Genomic DNA, 22,431 nt, shown 5'->3' with positions numbered 1-22,431 from the left:
ACCGATCACTTCACGTGCACCTCCGCTAATGTAATCTATTGCATAACTTGCACTTATTGCAAAAAGATATACATCGGCGAAACAGGCAGAAGACTAGGTGACCGATTCCGAGAACACCTTCGAGACGTGGAAAGGAATGACAAGGACACATCGAAACCAGTCGCTAGACATTTTAATTTACCCAATCATTCTAAGCAACATATGGCAATCTGCGGTCTTTCCTTGCACTCAGGTGGCACGGAAAGCCGTAAAAATCTTGAACAAAAGCTCATCTTTCAAACCGGCAGTCTAAATCCCACAGGGATCAATGAACGCTTTTCATTCCACTAATTTATTCATGTTTTTCTCGTTGCCATGCACCCACCAATAACGTAGCTCCATTTTCTGCCTTTAAAAGCACACACAACCCACAATTCCTCTATTCGCTCCGACGAAGGGCTAACGCTCGAAACGTCAGCTTTTGTAATCATTACGGTGGCCAATTTACCATTTCAACTTTGTTGATATATCCAAATTATTTCGTTACTCCCACCGACGCAGCCCCAAACAGTTTCTTTCGAAACTATCAGCCTTAATTCTTTTACAACTTATCTGAAACTCCCTTTTCTCAGGTAGAAATTCATCTATAGTTGAGCGAAGACGATAAGTCGTTATTCGAAATTTCGGAAAATAAAAAGATCCAGTAAAAAAGACTCTGACTAGAAGAACTCGTAATGGCCCTTTTTATTCTATACGCTCATCTGCACATTGTTCACTATTAGTATTTTATATCCCTAAAATTCATAATTGTTATAGACTATGTTCAAACATCCAACTTACGTTTCTTATATCTTCCTATCCAATAACATATCCGTCAAGCGTTCTCTACGGCTGGTAATAATCGTCACTGCATGACTCTGCTTTGAAAATATTCCGATTCGAGTGTAATTACGAGCGATCTAACTCCATAGACAACAAAGTGCTTGTCTGATTGTCTGCTTTACTGCTTGTCTTACTTCACTAATCTTCCAGAGGTAAAGAAACGGATTTAACGTCGAGTTAACGTAAACTGAGAGGATTGTTACTCTTCTTAGAATAATTAATTGTGATGAAAATGTTTTACTAAGAGCGATCACCGTTTCCACTATGAAGTATGGCGTATAACAAACAATAAATGCCAACTGCACCCACAGTGCACTGTACACTGCCTTTTTGTATCGGGCCATGTTCAGTGCATTTGGTTGACTCAGCTGTTGTTGAACATGATCATGTACTTTAGTCTGATGATACCTGAGAGTGCAAAAAATCTTTATGTACGAGGCCACTGAAATAATCAGACAAAGTGGTATTATTATGCCGGTGCTCAAATACAGTATTCGGTGATCAAATATGGTGTATAAGCAAGCCGCGACAAGAGAAAAAACCCAAAAGGAAGCCACAATTATACATGTGCGCTTAAAAGTTACAATCTGTCTATATCTCAGCCTCAACAACAGGGCGAGAAGTCTGTCCACGCTAATGGCCGCTATTGTCAACAAAGAAACTCCACATAATGCTATGCTTGATATGTAGGCCGCAGTATTTGCATATTGACAAATAACCCAGTGTTCTTGAACCAAAGATATCACAAAAGTTACAATGAGAGGCTGGATAATAAGACCAACCAACAGATCAGTTGTTGCTAGACTGCGATACAAGAGTTTGGACGGTCGATGAAGGGAAGATTCCTTGTGAAGGGCAACAAGGATGAGAGAATTTCCAAGAAACGCTGTGATGGAGAGGAGAATGTTAACTGATGCGAAAGAAACCAATTCTAGATGAGACTCACTCACCAAAGAGCCCGAGGAGGAGCATATTAGTCGTTGAAATGCTTCCGTCTGTGTTCCACCCCTTGTGAAGTTTGTAGTCGACATTATTCTGTGTTCGATTCCTTTTTCCTGCTGGTTATTTGTAATTGCAACGAGAAATATTTTGTCTAAAAAGGCACACACCCAGCCACGATTGCTGAAACCGAACTTCCTTGACACTAATCACAAAAAAATTTCCTCCATCGTCACCTTTTCCTCAATTAGCAGGCGTCAGAAAATTGTCTGTTGTGAAGTTGTCAGGTGCCTAACGTATGAAATAGAAATATTTGGCAAATGTAGAGAAATTTAATTTTTTTTTTTACTGTGCGATAAAAATTCCTCGAGGAAATGAACTTCAGTTGATAGTGAGCTAATCATTTGTCCATATCATCCGTGTGAAGCTTAAACACTAATCATTATCAGTCTCAGCAAGTTGAAAATAAACAAAATGTTCTTAACTCAACGTTATATCCCCTTATATCACTCATTCATGAGGGAGGGGGGTCAAAATAGCTGTAAGACACGCGAAACGAGTGATGTCATGACCTAAAAGATGAAGCAATATTTTTTAAATTTTGTACGGGAGTTCTTAAAATTTCTGGAGATTTTCTATCAAATTCTCTTTGATTATTCCGAGCAACGACTGCAGCTTAACTACTAGCCAATCAAATGCGGGCCGCAGTTAGCATTTTATATCTCGATTTGTAAAGTGAAATTTCAGTACCTCAGAGGCTCATTTAAAGCGGGCAGTCTAGAGCGAGCAAGATGGGCCTATCTTGCCCGTTCGGGTAGCCAATCAGAACACAGGAGTCGCTTCATCTTGCCCACGCTATATAATTATACAAGGTACTAAGCCGCGGGATAACGTGCGCGACCCAGGCATTATTGTATAAGAGTGCCTAACGGGAAGATTTAGGAGGGCACAAGCAGTTTGGGGGCGCTACGAAAATTAAGGAGGCTGAGAAATAATTGTGTTGAAACGGATAGGCCCTAGCACGTGGCCTCATTTTGAAACCAGAGTTTCATCCTGCACCAGAATATTTATTTCCTCTTCGTTAGATGTCACTGTTTACCATTTTTCCTCTTTTTCAACTTCGGTGGCTAGCGACCTGGCAGCCTCCACTTCAGTGAATAGTTGTTAGATGTCACTAAAAGTCAGACAAATTCATAAATCTCCAGAAACAGCCAAAAAATTGAATTAGATCATATTCTAGTATTCGGTAGGCCTATAGGTAAAACAAGCCAAGACGTATGTAGTTCGTTGAAAAATTCCTTGTTTTCGAGAAAATTGATAAAATTCGGCAATTCCTGCATAATTAACTTCACTCGAAGGTCGAATTTAGGCCATATGCATTTTTGGAGGCCTCGTTTGTACTTGTAAAAGCAATAAAAAACTTACTTATTCCAAGGACTTTTAGAACAATGTCTTCCCTATGTTTTCACTAAAAGGTAGAATCACGATTTCAGTTTGAAATAAAATAAGAGTTTTTGTATTTATTTACTTAAGTACCGTGTGAAAAGTAGGGTAGCTTCAAAAAAATATTTTCAATGTGGCAAGGGAAATAAACTTTTAACATTTGACATATGAGAAGTAGAAATGATAAACTTACCGTTTGTAGGGTTATTTTTCTGGGGTTTTGCATACGGCTTTAAATTCATAGAAATTTCGCTCTTCGGCGAAGTCGGCGACATGAGAGAAACACCGACTTCGTTTATCATTTGAAGTTTGTGAGCTTCAGTGGTAATAACAAATGCTTGAATGCTATAAATGACTTCTTCAAAGTACTTGCAATACGATAGTTGTTGTTTATGTTTCTCCGAAAGCATTCATTTTGTAGAAATGGATAGACATTGTTATCACTGCGTAACTTACATTTCATTTTCCAAAACTGGACTAAGTTCGACCTTCGAATCAGGGGATGCAAATTATGCGTGAATTGAATTTTATCGATTTTCTACATATGTTTTGGTTTAACCTATAGGCCTCCTTTTCTTGTACTTTTTTCCTTTTTTCTGGTTTCGCAAATCAATTTCAAGCAAGCGATGGAGCAACAATGTTACTTACCATTATCTGACAAGGATATGTTAAATGAAATTTAAACCAGGACAATCGCTCTTCTTGAGAGAAGAGAAAATATTTAAGCTAGGGAATATCCTCCATCATTTCGCTGATAAGCATTCAGTTGCGTCGCTTTTTCTCAGGGTTATTTTTAATTACGAAACGAGAGAGATTTTTTTATTGACAGCACCTGCCAGGCAACGATCACGTCTACCTCACTTTCTTAATAACATTTAGACAGAAACTTCCACAGTAACGTTCACTCCTTCAAAATGCGAATACACACGTGTTTACTTGTAACAGGTAATTATTTAACTAATTATTCCCTCTAGAGATCCCAAGCTTTTGTTTTAAGCACCATGAACGATAGAAATATTTTGTGCCGTGGGGAAAATGTTCCTGCCAATTATCCACGATAATTGGTTAGGCAGGATGTTTATCATCTAAAATTTTTCTAGGTCACAGGTTCCTGTTTATCTAGCTGTTTCAAACATGTTTCAAGCATGTTTCAAACATGGTTTTGTTGATCTCCTTTTCTCTTTTATTTGCGTCGCCACATGCCAAAATTGATATTCGGCTAGATCACCTGTCTGCACAGCGACGGGTGGTCTAGGTCGATCACACTTCAATAAAGAAGTTCACGGAATTCACTCCAGCTACAAGTTACGATCTGTATTTCGTCAGTTCACAGACAAAAATATGGAAACTTCACCAAAGATATTTTTCATACCAAGGTAATCAGAGGAGACGCTTCTTTTCTTTGTAACCTCTCTAATCACTTGGCTGTTGGTCATCTCTCAGTGGGGAAATCGAACTGTGAAAAAGTACTGGATACATTACCTTTAATATTGACCACTGCGAAAGGAATTGCTGATCCAAGTTGTTGAAACTCACTAAAGAGGGGGAGCCTAGCAGTTCTAGAATTGTTTAGGTCTGTGTTTCACCCCTAGTGAAATTTGTTGTTGACGTAATTCGATATTTTTCCTTTTCTTTGTAGCTGTTTATTCAAATTACCAATGTCATATATATGATTCCCTAGGCAACCAGGAAGATATTGGCCGGCTTAATTTTTGTTTGACGATATGATACGGGAATTCTCCGTCTGTCTATCGAGGGGCAAAAGAAGTCGTTTTTGTTCAGTTAACTGTCATACCTTTAGGCGGTGATTTAGAGGAGAAAATTTTTCTCTGCATTGTGGGGAGTGGTTCATTATATATTTCATGAAAGCTTTGTAACAACGACACCTAAAAGCAAAAACAAGCGAAAATTAGGAACAGTTCATCGCTCCGGAGTGGTAGACACAGAATCATTAAAACTTGAGGTCAACTTAAACATAAATCAACGTCAAACTCGATGTATTAATAAATATTCTCAAGAGTCGACAACATTTTTCATGCAATACGATAGTTTTTCCCCTTAAACATAGTGTCTTTAAATATTTGAATATGTTTTGATACTTGCATATATTAACTGTCAGAGTTTACCTAAGGACGTGAAATAAAATTGATCTTCCCCGGTTGTTCTAGTTTTCTTTCATATCCATGCATTTTTTTCGGAGTTTTATGTTAAATATTTCTATCACATAAACTGCGACAATATCTGTTGTGATTTTTCCCTTAAACTCTTTAAGCAACTCAGACATGAAATAGCGATAAGAGGTAAATAAAGAGACTATGTGACATCGCCATTTTAAAGGGCGAAAATCAAGCCGCTCAACCTCAATGAATTTTCATTAATATTCTGCTGATCAAGCGTCTATGATATCCATATGAAGTTAAGACTTACATCACTATCAATCATGAAAACTCTTGGAAATAAAAAGTTCAAGATGGCGAATTTACTTGGTCTAGCCGGGAAAACAATGGATCCAAGACAATCTCCAAATGTAAGTTTTGGTTACAATTGCGAACGTATTTTAAAAAATTTTAAATAAATTTGAAATGAAATATAATTTTGCAGCACTTTTCAATCCCTTTAATTTGGATCCCCGGACTAACATTAAAAATCAACCGTAACAAGATGTTATTCCTCCAAACATTATTTTTGTATTTCACTCTCTGCCTGCACTATTTCTTTCTCCAGGAAATGCATAGTGATTTTTTAACAATAACTGGCAACATTTTGCCTATTACACCCTTCATCTACTTGTTTAACGAGATAAGGAAAAAATGTTTAAGTATCGAGCAAGCTGTAGGTAATTGAAAGATTGTTGTTTCCATTATCTGGTGCGATTGACAAATTTCCTGTTATCGGAACATCCTAAAGCTGAACTGAACAAAGCAATTTATCAATTGCGGTCGGAAATCAATGCATGGATGTATATTTGCGATTTATCAAAACTCGCTGCAAGGTTATTTGATTCTAACTTCATCAGCAAGATTTACCAAAGGACTTCCTCCTATGCGCGCTTGCTCTGTAAAAATGCCCCTGTAAATGTCTTTTTTGTAACACATATGCCAATTCCATTTCTATTTAGTGTTCATTACAATTAGTAAGGACGTTGGGCGCTTAAAAAAGTACTCTTTGGGGGTGGGGTGGTGGGGGTGAGTACTTATTCGAGGCTGGGCGCGTATTAGCTTTTTCTACTTTCAGAGTGGGTTCTTCGTCGAGGTTGGGCGCTTAATCGAATAAATACGGTATCTGAGTAGCGCTCTCTATGGCTGGTAATTATCGTTACTGTATGACTCAGCTTTTAAAATATTCATTCGAGTGTAGAAACTGAGGAATCTAACTCTATGGGCGGATTTTGGAGGGAATAGGTAGTTTGAGGGCGCTACGAAAATTAAGGTAAAGTCTGTTTACGAGCCTAGTGGCCCATTAGGCCGGTGCTTAACTCCGGTTTCTGTAGCATGAAGCGACTAGGAGTATTTCTACTCCCCCTGGATGGGATGCCAGTCCATCACAGGGTTACCCCCAGCATTAAATTTGCCGGTACCCATTTATACACCTGGGTGAAGATAGGCACTGTGAGAGTAAAGTGTCTTGCCTAAGAACACAACAAAATGTCCCGGCCGGGGCATGAACTAACCATGAGGTTAGTGCGCTGAGAAATAACTAAGAGGGCTCAGAAATAACTGCGTCGCAACAGCTAGGGCCCAAGTATTTAACCAAAATATTTATTTCCTCCTCGTTAGATGCCCCTTTTTACCATTTCTACCCTTTTTCATTTTCATTCCACTATTTCTATACAGATGCAAGTATCTGTATCCATCTTCACATATATATTTATAGACATATTGGACAAATAACCAAAGAAATTCGAGACTAAAACTGAACCAGCTTGTGCGGCAATATGGCGTCAACGCTAAGCGCTTTCTTTTAATTAGCTGAGGAAAAGAGGGGAAATTGTTTCATCGAGTGCAAAACACCTCTAACAACTCTTCTAAATAACTTTTTAAAATTTGAACCAGTCCATTGATATTGCCAAGATGAGTAAATGTGAGAGTACAATGAGTAAACCGCACTTTCTATCGGTTGACCGGCTAGTAAACCCCGCAGTATGTTGGGAGAATACAAGAAAAGTTTGTGAATTACCATAATGTCTGTGCTCTTCCTTTACCACCGGTTAGATCTTCACTGTTTTTTACCTCAAGTCAAATGTGATTGCAATTGAAACAATTAGTCTTGGGAGCCCCTCCTTGCCTTGATCGCCTAAAATTCTCTTTCATCAGATTAATCATATTCCCCATCACTTCGTAACTTATAAACATTTGTTTCGTTTTTTCGCCTGATTATTTGTAACTGTATGTAGTGAGATTTATTTTTGTCTTCACAGCACCTGCCAGGCCACGATCGCCTAAACTTCACTTTCTCAATAACATTTACACAGAAACTTCCTCAGTAACGTTCACTCTTTAAAAATGTGATTACTAATGTCTATTTTGTCACAACAGAAGTCAATTTCTTACCATATGGCAGTTCGTGAAATTATCCTTTATTAAATGTAACTTCTTAACAATTTCTTTGGAACAGGTAATGCTTTGACATATCCCTCCGTCTATATACTCTAAAAGGCCCCTCCGTCGATCTAAAATTTTTATTTTCCAACATCATGCACGATAGAAATATTCCTTCCCATGGGCTGGGTTATACGGCAATCTAAATTGTAGCATAAAGCCAGTGACACTGGATAGAACCTAAAATAAAACTACATTGATGTATGTCCTTTTTAAAGTCACAATTCGTCTGTATCTCAGCCCCAACAATAGGGCGAGAAGTCTGGCCATGCGTTATGGCCACGCTTATTGCATGTCTGCGTTTTGCACTTACCATTATCTGTGGGAGGAACCCATTTCTCACTAATAGCGGCTTATCGAATTCCTTAAAATTCCCTATATCGTTCCACTACAGGGTAGACTTTACTAAATATATACCAACTAAAAACAGTGTATAGCCATAAAGGCGCGCTCTAATTGGCTAGTAAAACTTGGAATATCCTTTGCTATTTATCACCGCGCGTTTTCGCGCGAGATTTGCACCAGGTAATATTGCAATGGTTGCAGATTTAATTGAGTTCAAATCATCTTTTATCAGTGTTTAGTATATTCCTAAACAACTATTCTCTTAGTGTTATTATTGGTGGCTAGCGACATAGCCATCTCCACTTCAGTGAACAGTTGTTAAGTGCCGCTTTCCCTGAGAGCGATCCTCTCCACTTCCCTTCGAGAAAAATACTTTTTCCCATGAAATTGGTTTAGGATATATGTTTCAAACATAGCTTTTTTGTTCTCCAATTCTCTACTATTTGCGTCACCCCGAGCCAAAACTGATTTTTGGCTAGACCACCAGTCTACACAGCAACGTGTGGTCTTAGTCGATCACATTGCAATAATGAAGCTTAAGGATTTCGCTCTCGCCACAGGTTATAATATGTCATGATTTAGTCAGTTCACAGACAAAATATGGAAACTTCACCAAATATATTTTTCATACCAGAGGGATCAGAGGAGACCCTTCTCTTCGACCTTAAATTTCAAAGGAAAACTGTGAATATGGTAACCTCTCTTATCCCCTGGCTGTTGTTCATCTCTCAGTAGAAGAATCAAAGGAAACTGTGAACAACTCGTGGATACAATACCTTCAATATCGACCGCTGCGAAAGGAAATGCCGATCCAAGTTTTTGAAGCTCACCAAAGAGGGACACCATAGCAGTTCTACAATTGGTTTGGTCTGTGTTTCACCCCTAGTGAAGTTCGTTGTCGACATAATTCTATATTTTTCGTATTCTCTGTAGCTGTTTCTTCAAATTAGCACTGACATTTAATTCCCTTCAGGCAAACAGGAAGACATCGGCTGGCTACATTTTTGTTTGACGATATGATAAGGAAACTATCTTTGTCATTCTTTTGAGAGACAAAAGGACCAGTACATTGAGCTAACTGTCGTTCCTTTGTGCCGATAATTTAGAGATAATTTAGAGATAATTAGCATAAACAGTCAAACGCACAGACATCTATGGTAGACTAATTACTTTACAACTTATCTGAAACTCCCTCTTCTCCTCAGGTAGAAATTCATCTATAGTTAAGCGAAGACGATAAGTCGTTATTTTCAATTTCTGAAAAATAAAAAGATCCAGTAAAAAAACTGGCTATAAGAACTGGTAATGATCTGTTTTACTATACACATTGTTCACCGTGAGTATTTTACATCTCTAAAATTCATAAGTGTTGTAGGCAATGTCCGAACATCCAACTTAAGTCTCTTATTTCTTCCTATCCAATAACATATCGGACAGGCGTTCTCTACGGCAGGTAATAATCGTGACTGTATGACTCAGCTTTGAAAATATTCATTCGAGCGTTGCTACAAGCGATCTAACTCCATGGACCGTAAAGTGCTTGTCTGATTGTCTGCTTTACTGCTTGTCTTACTTCACTGATCTTCTAGTAGTAAAGAAACGGATTTAACGTTGAATTAAGGTAAACTGAGGCAATTGTTACTCTTCTTAGGACAATTAATTGTAGTGAATATGTTTAACTAAAAACGATCACCGTTTCCACTATGAAGTATGGCGCATAACAAACAATAAATGTCAACTGTAACCACAATGCACTGTACACTGCCTTTCTGTATCGAGCCATGTTCAGTGCATTTGGTTGGCTTGGTGGTTGTTGAGCATGATCATGTACTTGAGTCTGATGATACCTGAGAGTGCAAAAAATCTTTGTGTACGAGGCCACTGAAATAATCAGGCAAAGTGGTATATGTGCCGGTGCTCAACTACGGTATTCGATGATCAAATATGGTGTATAGGCAGGCCGCGACAAGAGAAAAAACCAAAAAGGTAGCCACAATTATACATGTGCGTTTAAAAAGTTACAATTTGTTTTGTCTCAGCCCCAACAACAGGGTGAGAAGTCTGTCCACGCTTATGGCCGCTAATGTGGGCAAAGAAACCTCACATAACGCTATGCTTGATACGTAGGCTGCGGTATCTGCGTATTGACAACTGAATAACCCAGTGTTCGTGAACCAAGGATATCACGAAAGTTGCAATGAGAGGTTGACTAACAAGACCAACCAACAGATCAGTTGTTGCCAGTCGACAGCGATACAAGAGTTTGGACGGTCGATGAAGGGAAGATTCCTTGTGAAGGGCGACATGAATGAAAGAATTTCTACGAAAATAAATCCGGACCCTTTACTTTGTCGTCAACATCTGGAAACTTTATTGTTATCGCAGAATGGTCAGTTTTTATTGCTGAAATCATGTCAACATTATAAACGCTATCCGATAAAGGATAAGAAATAAGCCAATAATCCAGTCTTAAGAAAACCAAAAGATTTGATTAACTCGAAGTAAAGCTGCGTATCGTGGGACTCCTTACACTATGCCCAATCAGTGTCATGTGAATCAAGCTCAGACTGTAACTGTTTTATTATGCTAATTATAGATTGTCTTGGAAACATGTTGCCACCTCTTTTGATGATGACTGGATTTAAAGGACAGTTGAAGTCACCTCCAAAATAATATTTTCAATTTCGTCCAAATTATTTTTCATAATAGTTTACAAAGTGACCGATAAAAGGTGAACAATTCGATATCCCGATTTGGAACATAATTATGAATTAGAAGAGTAGGTTCTCCACTTAGAAGAACTTTTAAGTATAATCATTCTACCGTTACAGTCAACAATGGATTCATTAACTGTACAATCAAAATTATTCCTGATTAGGTTTGCCACGCCTCTCTCATTGTTAGCCTCACAAGAGCAAAACAATTCCCTTGGGTGAGATGTGTTTCCTGTAGGAAAACAGTATCTGTTTTTTCAGAGTTAGTAGAGGGGACTCAAACGTTACAATAAAGCTCTTATCGAAACATTCGATCAGGACAACGCTTTTACTTGGAAGTCCTTGTGTCCTAAATGCCTTGCCACCAGGAATTTAATTGATTTCCGCCAGTGTTGCTTCTAATTACTTATAAACTATTATACTTATGCATATTTTATATACTTTAGGAAATTGCATATTTGATATAAATATTTTTAAGACATATTAATTTAGTCTTGTATTACAAATCATTTCTTTTTCTTTTTCTTTTTCTTTTTCAAATTATATACGGTTATGATAATCATTATGGAGAAGTGCTTCAGATAGCAGAGCTGAAAACCCTAAGGGATCGGAGAGAAGACCTTTGCTTAAAATTCTTTAACAACATCGTCTCCAATCCCTTAGATTGTTTGTACCACTTACTGCCTTTCGATAACCGAGATCAACTTATGGAGTTACGACAACGCAGACCATTTAGAGTTTCCTTTAAAACAAATCGGTTCAAAGATACTTTCATTCCAGCAAGCGCAAGACATTTTAACTAACATTTACTACAATTGTATATGTAAATTAGTTCCCTTTTAGGTTTGATTTTATTGTATAGTTCTATTACATAATTTGTACACCTTTGCAATTCAGCTTCCAGCTGCTATTAAGGTATTCTTCTCAATAAACGTCTATCTATCTATCTACGTCTAACTTTTTTTTTTCTTTGGACTTTCACCTAGTTGGAGCTTGCTCTTTTGTGATTGTTCCTCACTGAGCTTTTTGCTTTTCGCTTTTCGTTTTACTATTGAGCTTATTTATCCTTCCTTATTTTTTTTTTAACTCAGTGGAAGTTTAATAAAAAAGTAATGAAAAAAATTATCAGCCATAAAGAACGTTTGTCAGATATGTTATTGGCTAGGAAGAAATAACAAACGTTAATTGGATTTTGTACATAGTCTATAACATTTATGAATTTTACAGATGTAAAATATTAATTGTGAACAATGTGTAAACGAATGTATAGAATAAAACGGACCACTACCAGTTCTCAAAGTCAGAGTCCTTTTCGTTGGATCCGTTTCCAAGATTGAAAATAACGACTTGTCGTCTTGACTCAACTGTAAACGAATTTCTACTTGAGGAGTTCCAAATAAATTGTGAACTAAGGGTACTACCACAGATGTCTGTGTATTTTACCTGCTAATTTATCAGCCCGGAGATGCAAATTAAACGAACTGAAAAATGGAACAGTAAAAATACGTGGTCATTGTTACCATGGCGTGTTGTTAAATTTTCATTGAGAAATATGGAGTATCAGCAATAGCCAGTGTAACAGTTGTATCCAGCTTCTTATTTGAAAGAAGTGAAAGGTAGGCGTGCTGGCATGAAATATCCTTTTACAAAGATACAGTAAATGTTTCCTTTCTTTTGCCTTCAGTTTTTTTAGGTGCAAAAAGAAAAACATATCGACAAACTTCGGTCCCCAATGTATTTCTGTTTCTTATCTATTTCTCCCCAATAACGTATACTTCGAGTGCTCTCAAAATAATAACCGTACGCGTTTGAGTCATCTCAAAATGTCTACGTGCAAAACTCGAGAAGGATCGAACTACATAGACCACAAAGTGCTTGTCTGATTGTCTGCTTCACTGCCCGTCTCACTTCTCTAATCTTCCAGCAGTAAAGAAACGGACTTAACGTCTAGTTACAGTAGATTAAGGCAACTGCTATTCCCTAACTGACGACTAGGTTCGATGAATATGTTTCATTCGATGAATATGTTTAATTTTGGCAGGGGAAGTTAAAGAACCCACATCAAGAGATTACTGTGATGTGGTCTGGCCTGATTACTGGGCAGGGGGGGGGAGGGAGCACCTGTAAACATTTCTCCTTTATTAATTGTAAACTGCCGCCGGCAATCTGGAAAAGTCCCCCGCACAGTGTTGTAAAGCACATTAGAGCATATACATGGAAATGCGCTACAGAAATCGATCTATATTATTATTATTAAAACTTCCGCTATGCTAAATGAGACGTAACAAACAACCAATGCTAACTGGACCTGCAATTCACGGGACACTGCCTTTCTGTATCGTGCCATGTTCAGTGCATTTGGTTGGCTTGGGTGTTGTTGAAAATGATCTTGTACTTGAGCCTGATGACGACTGAGTGCGGAAAATCTTTCTGTATGATGCGATTGTGATCACGGAGCGTGGCAGTGACATTATCGTGCCATACCAATCCGTTATTCGGCTATCTAAAGGTTCACATAAAGCAGCGACACCTGATACAACCCAAATGGCAGCCACAATGATATATGTGCGTTTCAAAGTTACAATTTTTCTGTATCTCAGCCCCAACAACAGGGCGAGAAGTCTGTCCACGCTTATGGCTGTCATCGTGAACAACGACACTGAACATAATGTATAACTTGTCATCGAGAATGCGTCAAATGCGAGTCGACAAGGCTCCAGTGTTCATAAAGCGCGCACATCCAGTACGTAGAAAAGAGAGGCTGACTAACAAGACCAACCAACATATCAGTTGTTGCCAGACAACGATACAAGAGTTTGGACGGCGGATGAAGAGAAGATTCCTTGTGAAAGACAGTTAGGATAAGAGAATTCCCAAGAAATGCTGTGAGGGAGAGGACAAGATTGGATGCTGACAAATAAATAGCTTGTTGCTGTAATCCACCAACCAAATAAGGGGAGCAAGCCTGGTCTTCAAATCTTTCTTGCGTTCCACCTCGTGTCAAATTTTCAGTTGCGTTCATTTTTCAACCAAGTCTAGTAAACGGTCGTCTCCTTTTTCCGGCTTTCATTGTAGCAAATCAAATTTCGTCTTATCAGCACCTGCCGAGTCATTAATACGAACATCTACTTTCTTTACAAAGTTGCCTTAAAAATCCGACTCCATACCTTAATGGACGAGCACTGACACTCGAATCAATTGTTAAATGCACCCTGTCAAAGTTGAAGAGACATATGCTAAAAATGACACACTCCACCTCGTTTAGAGTCAGAGTTTTCATAATAATTCCTTTTTCTTCGAAAACTTTTGCTTTAACGTAAATTTACCGGAGGGGAAATAGCTGAAAGATCAACAAAATGAGAAATATTATCGCTAAAAGATACAAAAAGAATTAATTTTCATAGAGGAGTTGTCTTAAGTTCCTTGCTATTCCTAACTGATTATTCAGGATAGCCACCGCAGCTCTATTAACATTAACATACTGGTCGAAATCAGCTGTTTATTGTGGTAGAAAAAGTTTAATTTAAGTTCGATTTAGCATTAAAAAGGTAATTCCATTGGCAAACAAAAATACATCGGCTATGTTTTAAATTAACATCAAGACTGAGACACAGACATCTGTGGTAGTATTCCAATTTTAAAATTTATTTGAAATTACTCCTTCCTAGGTAGAAATTCCTTTGTAGCTGAGTGAAGAAGATAAGTCGCTATTTTCAATTTCGGAAAAACAGAGAGATCCATGCCAGTGAAAAGGACTCTGACTAGCGGAACGGGTAATGGTCCGTTATAGACACAAACATCCAACTTACCGTCTTTCTCATCAGTTTCTTCCCATCAAATAACATATCTGACTAGCGTTCTCTATGGCTGGTAATAATCTTGACTGTATGACTCAGCTTTTAAAATATTTATTTGAGTGTAGCAAATGAGGAATCCAACTCCGTGGACAAAAGAGTGCTTGTGTGATTGTCTGCTTTACTGCTTGTCTTACCTCACAAATCTTCCAGCAGTAAAGAAACGGATTTAACGTTAACTTAAAGTAAACTATGACAGTTGTTGTATGCAACATGACGACTAAGTGTAATGAAAATAACGTATCATAGGCGATTGCCAATGCCACTATAAAGTATGGCGCATAACAAGCGATAAATGTTAACTGCACCCACAGTGCACTGTGCACTGCCCTTCTGTATCGCGCCATATTCAGTTTGTTTGGTTGGCTCGGCGTTTGTTGAACATGATCGTGTACTTGAGTCTGATGATACCTAAGTGTACAAAAAATCTTTGAGTACGAGGCCAGTGAAATAATCATGCAAAGTGGTATTATTATGCCGCCGCCCAAATAAATTCTGTCATCAAATATGGTGTATAAGGAGGCCGCAACAAGAGAAACAACCCAAAAAGTAGCGACAGTGATGTAGGTGCGCTTCAAAGTTACCATTTGTCTGTATCTCAGCCCCAACAACAGGGCGAGAAGTCTGTCCACGCTTATAGCCGTCATCGTCAACAGAGACACTCCACTTAACACATATCCTGTTATGTAGTATGCATAGCCAAAGTATCGACAAAGACCCCAGTGTTCGTGTAATGTAGACATCCAATAAGTAGCATAGAGAGGGTGCGGAACAAGACCAACTAACAGATCAGTTGTTGCCAGACAACGATAAAAGAGTTTGGACGGTCGATGAAGGGAAGATTCCTTGTGAAGAGCAACAAGGATGACAGAATTTCCAAGAAACGCCGTGATGGAGAGGAGAATGTTAACTGCTGCGAAAAATATATTTGCTTGAGGCCAGTCCACCAAAGGGCTTGAGGGGGAGCATATCAGTTCCAATGTTTTCGTCTGTGTTTCTCCTCTTGTGAAATTTGTAGTCGAAATTATTCTGTATTGGACTCCATTTTCATGCAGGTTATCTGTGATTACAACGAGAAATATTTTGTCTAAACGGCACACACCCAGCCACGATTGCTGAAACCGGACTTCCTTAAGCTTAACACTTATCTCAAAAGACTTCCTCGTCACCTTTTCCTCGTTTAGCAGGGCGTGAGAAAACGGTTTGTTGTGAACTTGTCACGCACCTAACGTATGAAATAGAAATAAAAGGCAAATGTAGAGACAATTTAAATTTTTCTTTTAAGAGTGCGATAAAAAAAATCCCTCTTTACCAGGATAAACTTCAGTTGATAGGCCAGGGTGCTAATCGATTCTCCATATTATTTGTGTGAAGCTTAGACACTAATCATAATCAGCCTCAGGAAGTTGAAAATAAACAAAACTGAGATTCTCAACTCAACGTTGTATCCCCTTATATCATTCATTGGGTGTGGGGGGGGGAGAATCAAAATAGGTGTACGACACGCGAATCGAGTGATGTCATCGCTTAAGAGATGCTGCATTTTTTTTTTTTTTTTAATTCTTGTATAGCAGTTCTTACTACCTCCTAAATTGTTCCTTCAAATTCTCTTTGCTTATTCCGAGTGGCGACTGCAGCTTAACTACTAGCCAATCAAATGTGGGCCGCAATTAGTATTTTATATCTCGATTAGTAAAATGAAATCTTAGTAGCTAAGAGGCTCATTTAACTTTAGCTTTGTTTTGACTGTCCTCTGCTGGTTTTGCGTTTTTATCTTCGACGTCGTCCAGACGTCCCGAAATTTTTAAGTCCGCTCCACACGCTTTTGTCTCTTGCGTTGGATTAAAGCGGGCAATTCAAAGCGGGCAAGATGGGCCCATCTTGCCCGCTCGGGTAGCCAATCAGAACACAGGGTTCGTTTTATCTTGCCTACGGGGGCTACCAGTTGTACAATTATACAAGGTGCTGAGCCGCGACATAACGCGAGCAACCCAGACATTATTGACTAAGAGTGCGTAACAGGCGGATTTTGGAGGGAACAGGCGGTTTGGGGGCGCTACGAAAATTAAGAAGGCTGAGAATTGTGTTGCAACGGCTAGGCCCTAGCACTTGGCCCTAGCATCCTGTACCAAAATATTTATTTCCTTTTCGTTTGATGTCACTCTTAATCATTTTTACCCTTTTTAATTTTCAATCCACTATTTTTATACAGATGCAAGGATCTGTATTCATCTTTACGTATATATTTATAGACATATTCGACAGATAACCAAAGAAATTCGAGACGAAAACTGAATCAGCTCGCTTGGCCATATGGCGTCAGCACCAAGGGCTTTCCTTTAAAAAGCAAAAAGTTTTGATTTCAGTTCGTTCAACACAACTACCTCGAACAACTTTCTTGTGCTATTTTGCCAGCTTGTGCGGCAATACAGCGTCAACGCCAAGCGCTTTCTTTTTATTAGCCGGAGAAAAGAGTGGAAATTGTTTTATCGAATGCAGAATACCCCTAACTCATCTAAATTACTCTTTGAAATTTTATCCAGCGCATTCATATTGCGAGGAGGAGTAAAGATGAGAGTACAATTGATAAGTGAACCGCACTTTCTATCGGTTTACCGCTGATAAGCCACGCAGGATGTTGGGAGAAGCCGAGAAAAGTTTGTGAACCACGAGGCGCAGGCGAGGGGTTTACAAACTTTTCCAATAACATATTGGACTTCACTAATTTTACAGTAGTAAAGAAACGGATTTAACGTCGAGTGAAAATGAACTAAGCCTACTGCTAATTTCCACCCTCAAAGAAAGGGAGCACTGAATATCTACAAAATAATGTCTGCGCTCTACGTTTACCAACGGTTAGATTTGTTGTCGCCATTAGTCTTCAGTGTTTTTTCCCCCCTCAGGTCGAATGTGATTGGAATGGAAACAATTAGTCTTGAGAGCCCCTCCTATCCTTGACACCTAAAATTTACTTTCATCAGATTAATCATATTCCCCCTCCCTTTCGTTACTTAATGAACATTTGTTTCGTTTTTTCGCCTGATTATTTGTAACTGTATGTAGTGAGATATATTTTTGTCTTCACAGCACCTGCCACGCCACGATCACCTAAACTTCATTTTCTTAATAACATTTACACAGAAACTTCCTCAGCAACGTTCACTCATTAAAATGTGAATACGAATGTCTATTTTGTCACAAGAGATGTCAATTTCTCAACATGTGACAGTTCGTGAAATTACCCTTTATCAAATGTAACTTCTTCACAATTTCTTTGGAACAAGTAATACTTTGACATATCCTTCCGTTTATGTACTCTAAAAGGCCCCTCCATCGATCTAAAACTTTTGTTTTCCAACATCATGCATGATAGAAATATTCCTTCCCACGGGGAAAATACTTTTTTCAGCAAACTATCTTTGAAGGGAGGAGGGTGTTTATCATCTGAAAATGTTATTACCTAAAACTGTTGTTGAGGTGAAGTTCCTCTGATAAGGTTGTTTCCAACTTTTCTTCAGTTGTTAGCAGTTTGATTCAATTAAGTACACTAGACTTTTTAAAGCATGACAGCTTCTCGTGCAATCACACAAAATTACTTCCACGCACAGCAATGGAAATTATTTTGTGTGATTGCACTCTGATTGTCTGTCTCACGGCTAGTCTTATTTCACTAGTCTTCAGGCAGTAGAGAAACGGGTTTAACGTCGAATTAAAGAAAAATAAAAAGACGCAGTTCCTCTACTAATAATTTGGGACGCTGAAGATGTTAGTGTAGATGAGCATAATATCTACCGTAAAACTCGGTATATAACAAACAGCTAATGCCAACTGTACCCACAGTGCACTGTGCACTGCCTTTCTGTATCGCGCCATGTTCAGAGCATTTGTTTGGCTGGGCTATTGACGACTAGGAGCGTGGAAAATATTTGTGTACGAGGCGAAAGAAGTAACTAGGCAGGATGGTAAACCTGTATATCCACACCAAAAACTTACACGGGAATCCAAATTGTAACAGACATCAGTGACACTGGATAGAACCCAAAATAGAACTACGATGTTCTATGTCCTCTTTGAAGTCACAATTTGTCTGTATTTCAGTCCCAACAATAGGGCGAGAAGTCTGGGCGACAAGTCCGGCCAAGCTCAGTGGCCACGCTTGTGTATGTCTATGTTTTGCATTTACTATAATCTGAGGGAGGAATTAATTTCTCACTGATACCAGCTAAGAAGATTCCTTAAAGCTCCCTATATCGTTCCACTATAGGGTAGATGTTACTAAATATATACTAAAATAGTGAATGGCGTTAAAGGCTCGCTCTAATTTGTTAATCAAACTCCGAATATCCTTTGCAAGATCCATCTCCGAGCATTTTCGCGCGGGATTTGCGCCAGACAATATTGTAATCGTTGCAGGAATAAATAGTTGAAATCATCTTCTTGTGCTACATTATCTCATTGCTTTAGTATCTACTAAAACAACTAATCATTCAGTGTTACCATCTGTGGCTAGCGACATAGCCACATCTACTTCGGTGAATAGTTGTTCAGTGCCGCTCTCGCTAAGAGCGATCCTCTCGACTACCCTTCGAAAAAAAAGTTTTCTTTTATTTTTTGCCCATGAAAAGGGATTAGCTATATCAATCAAAAATAGTTTAGTTCTTCTCCAATTCTCTTTTTTAGCGTCGCTACAAGCCAAACTTGATTTATGGCCGGACCACTCATGTGAACAGCAATCGAACGTGTAAATTTCACAAATTTTATCGAGAACGCTGCGACTGCAATAATATTGTTCACCGAATTGTCTCTTGCTACAAGATACAAGATGTATTCAGTCAGTTCATAGACAAAATATAGAAATTTCATCTGAAATATTCTTTTTTTTATAACAGCGCTATCAGAGGTGACCCTCCCTTCTACCTTAATTCGCATATCAAAGATTCACTAATTTGTAAGATAGAATTCTTTCCAATAAAAATAAAGATCGCTCTTAATTTATAGAAATATTTAGGGAAAATGGTGAAACCATAATTGATGACAGATTAATAGTTTTACGCCTTAAATGGCGCGATATTTTCGTCTTTATTTGTCTTTATGAAGAAGTACAACAACCTTCAACGCTGAGAAAGCTTCTCAACTATTTGTTTTAGCATCTTATACAATACAAAGAAAAAACTAAGAAGTTTTATCATAGGACATACATAGAAATGTGTGACACTGGTACCATTGTTTTACCATGTGATGAGAACAAAACTTTCTTCCGAAGCAATTTGTTCTAGAAAAGTAGAAAATGTATTAAGATACGACATGTTTGCTGCTTCGTTCATATTTTCTCCTTTTTTTGCGGCTTTTGCAAATTTATTTCAAGCAAGCGCTCAAGCATCAAAAGAGAAACAATGTTACTTACCGTTATCTGACAAGGAGATGGTAAATGAAATTTTAACCAGGAAAATCACACTTCTTCTCGCGAACAAAACATTCAGGGCCCAGTTGTTCGAAGACCGATTAGCGCTAACCCAGGGTTAAAGTTTAATCCAGGTTTCTATATTTCTCTGTTGATAAGCCGTTTTAAAATAATTTTACCAATTCTTCTTAGAGCATTCAATCAAAAAATTGTAAACAAATGGAATTAAAGTGAAATTAATTTTAAAGCTTTCAGATCTTCAATTAAATTTCACGGTAACCCTGGATTATCTTAACCCACCTTCGAACAACCCGGCCCAGTTGTTTCGATATTCCTCTACTATATTTGTAACTGTACACAACGAGAGATATTTTGTCTTGACAGCATCTGCCAAGGAACGCTCACGTAAACCTCACTTTCTTAATAAAATTCACACAAAAACTTCCGCAGTAACGTTCACTCCTTCAAAATGTGAATACAAACATATTTACTTGTAACAGGTAATTCTTTGATTAATTTCTCTACAGATCCCAAATTTTTATTTACGCGCCATGAATGATAACCATATTTCTTCCCGGCGAAGGGAAAACAATCCTGCCAATTATCCATGATAATTAGTTAGGCAGGTTGTTTACCAAATAAAAGGGTTCTGCGCCACAAGTTCCTGTTTATCCAACTCGTTAAATTCAATCTTGGAATTAACTTGCATTGACATATAAAAAAAAAAAAAAGTTAAAGATTGTGCAATTATCACCTTATAATGTTGTGTAAAAGCCACCGATACTAAGGAAAACTGTCGTCGGTAGGAAACTGAATATTTAAGGTGAAATGTTAACCAGCTGCATACAATTGGAAATAATTTAAATACAGACTGCGTACATGACAACTGCATACCCTTTTTTTCTCCGTCCTTCACATCCGACTAAAATTGAAAACGGACACAATCACCCGACGGTTACGAAATACTACGCCGCCAAACTGATGAAAGTACCCTCCTTATCAATGTCTCCTTTCCGTTATCTTTTATCGGCTTTCTATTACCTTTTTCTTCCTACAAAATTCAATCATTCCCATCCCTCAAGCTATCAAAAATCTTCCCCTACTATCTCTCTTACGAACGATTTGTATTACGAGCAAATATCATTATCACATTGACTCCTGAACCGCCCGTAACCGCGCGAACCTCGCGATCGCCTCACGCGAGAACGCTTTCCCACCTACCTCCCATACTAAGTGGAGCTTTGTCCCCAAATTCCTCTATAGTTTGGAGATCAATAAGCCAATCAGAATCCGTTGTTTGCGCAGATATTTTTTCGACTTTAGGGGGTACTAGAGGGGCATTACTCTATGCGTCTTCACTAAATGATCAAATTTGAAAATATGGCGTCCACGCGGCCGACCCTCAAAATTTTCAGGTCGGATTTTTCGTTCATTTGCGATCGTGTTAGACCTTGTGGAATTCAGAATGTAAAGTAACAATGCTCTAGAATACTCTGCTTGGAAAAGAATGGATATCCAGGTCTTAAAAGTGACAGAATAAGCTCTCAAGTCAACGACACTACGATTCTCTAAGGCGATGCGAATTATGGACGTAAAGTGAAAACTGAACTTTCGGACTTCAAGCAGGGCCTGGCGACAATTTGACTATTCGATGGCCCGGTAAATATTATGTTCGAGTAACAATGTGTTCAGAAAGTATAGTTTCATAGAAGATTTTGCCTCAAATCAAAGTTTTTTCAGAATTTTCAACATAACGTTGTGCAATTTCTGGCCATGAAGGCAAGTAAACAACGATCTAAGCATGATGAATTTTACCGCGTGGGCTTTGTACACGTAAGAAATTCGTACGTTTTTCGCTTATAACAGCAAATCAAAAACTGTTTTGAATAAATCTGACGTCCCGAAATATTTCTTGGCCATTTTAGTCTTGCATCCTATTGATAGATTCCATGGAACTTGAGATCTCTTCACTCACGGACAAATTCTCATATTCCCTTCTGAAATATGATCCACATGCCCATTTTCACACATGCGAAAATATTTAGCGATTTTTATCTTTCATCTTGATTTTTGAGTTAAAACATAATATGCACCTATCGCTTTTTTCGCCGGAAATAAGTTCTTTAATTAGTCCTCTTTCACTGGAGCTTGTTTTTTGGAAAAGCTGATTTTTAAAAATTTACTGCGCATTGTGTTTGCCTTCTTGGTTTCTCCAAAATTTTGACTTTTCGTCGGCACGTGTTACACGTAAGTGTCAATGGGAATATTAATTCGTC

The 22,431-nt window shown here is 38.2% G+C and overlaps 1 protein-coding gene across 3 annotated transcripts; it reads right to left on the bottom strand.

Moving 5' to 3' along the window:
- Positions 1-706: 706 nt before the first annotated feature.
- Positions 707-5,140, bottom strand: LOC111343972 (melanocyte-stimulating hormone receptor). Of its 3 annotated transcripts, XM_088739268.1 has the most exons (3): positions 3,892-5,140; positions 2,900-2,974; positions 707-2,091 (listed from the first exon to the last, which is right to left on the bottom strand). In XM_088739268.1, the coding sequence occupies exon 3, from the start codon at positions 1,890-1,892 to the stop codon at positions 939-941; it is 954 nt and encodes a 317-aa protein (XP_088595394.1). In that variant the 5' UTR covers positions 1,893-2,091; positions 2,900-2,974; positions 3,892-5,140; the 3' UTR covers positions 707-938. The 3 variants fall into 3 exon arrangements, with proteins under 3 accessions (XP_088595394.1, XP_088595395.1, XP_088595396.1); XM_088739269.1 differs by lacking the exon at positions 2,900-2,974; XM_088739270.1 differs by lacking the exon at positions 2,900-2,974 and having other exon boundaries at positions 4,726-5,140.
- Between the last annotated feature and the right edge of the window lie 17,291 nt (positions 5,141-22,431).

This window comes from Stylophora pistillata, chromosome 11 (assembly GCF_964205215.1).
Source record: "Stylophora pistillata chromosome 11, jaStyPist1.2, whole genome shotgun sequence".
In the NCBI taxonomy this organism is placed as follows: domain Eukaryota; kingdom Metazoa; phylum Cnidaria; class Anthozoa; order Scleractinia; family Pocilloporidae; genus Stylophora; species Stylophora pistillata.
Note: the sequence above shows the minus strand (reverse complement) of the source record. Positions and strands in the feature narration are given on the sequence as shown.

Excerpts from the sequence above, each read along its gene's own strand:
- LOC111343972 (XM_088739268.1), bottom strand. The coding sequence starts at position 1,892 with ATGTCGACTACAAACTTCACAAGGGGTGGAACACAGACGGAAGCATTT.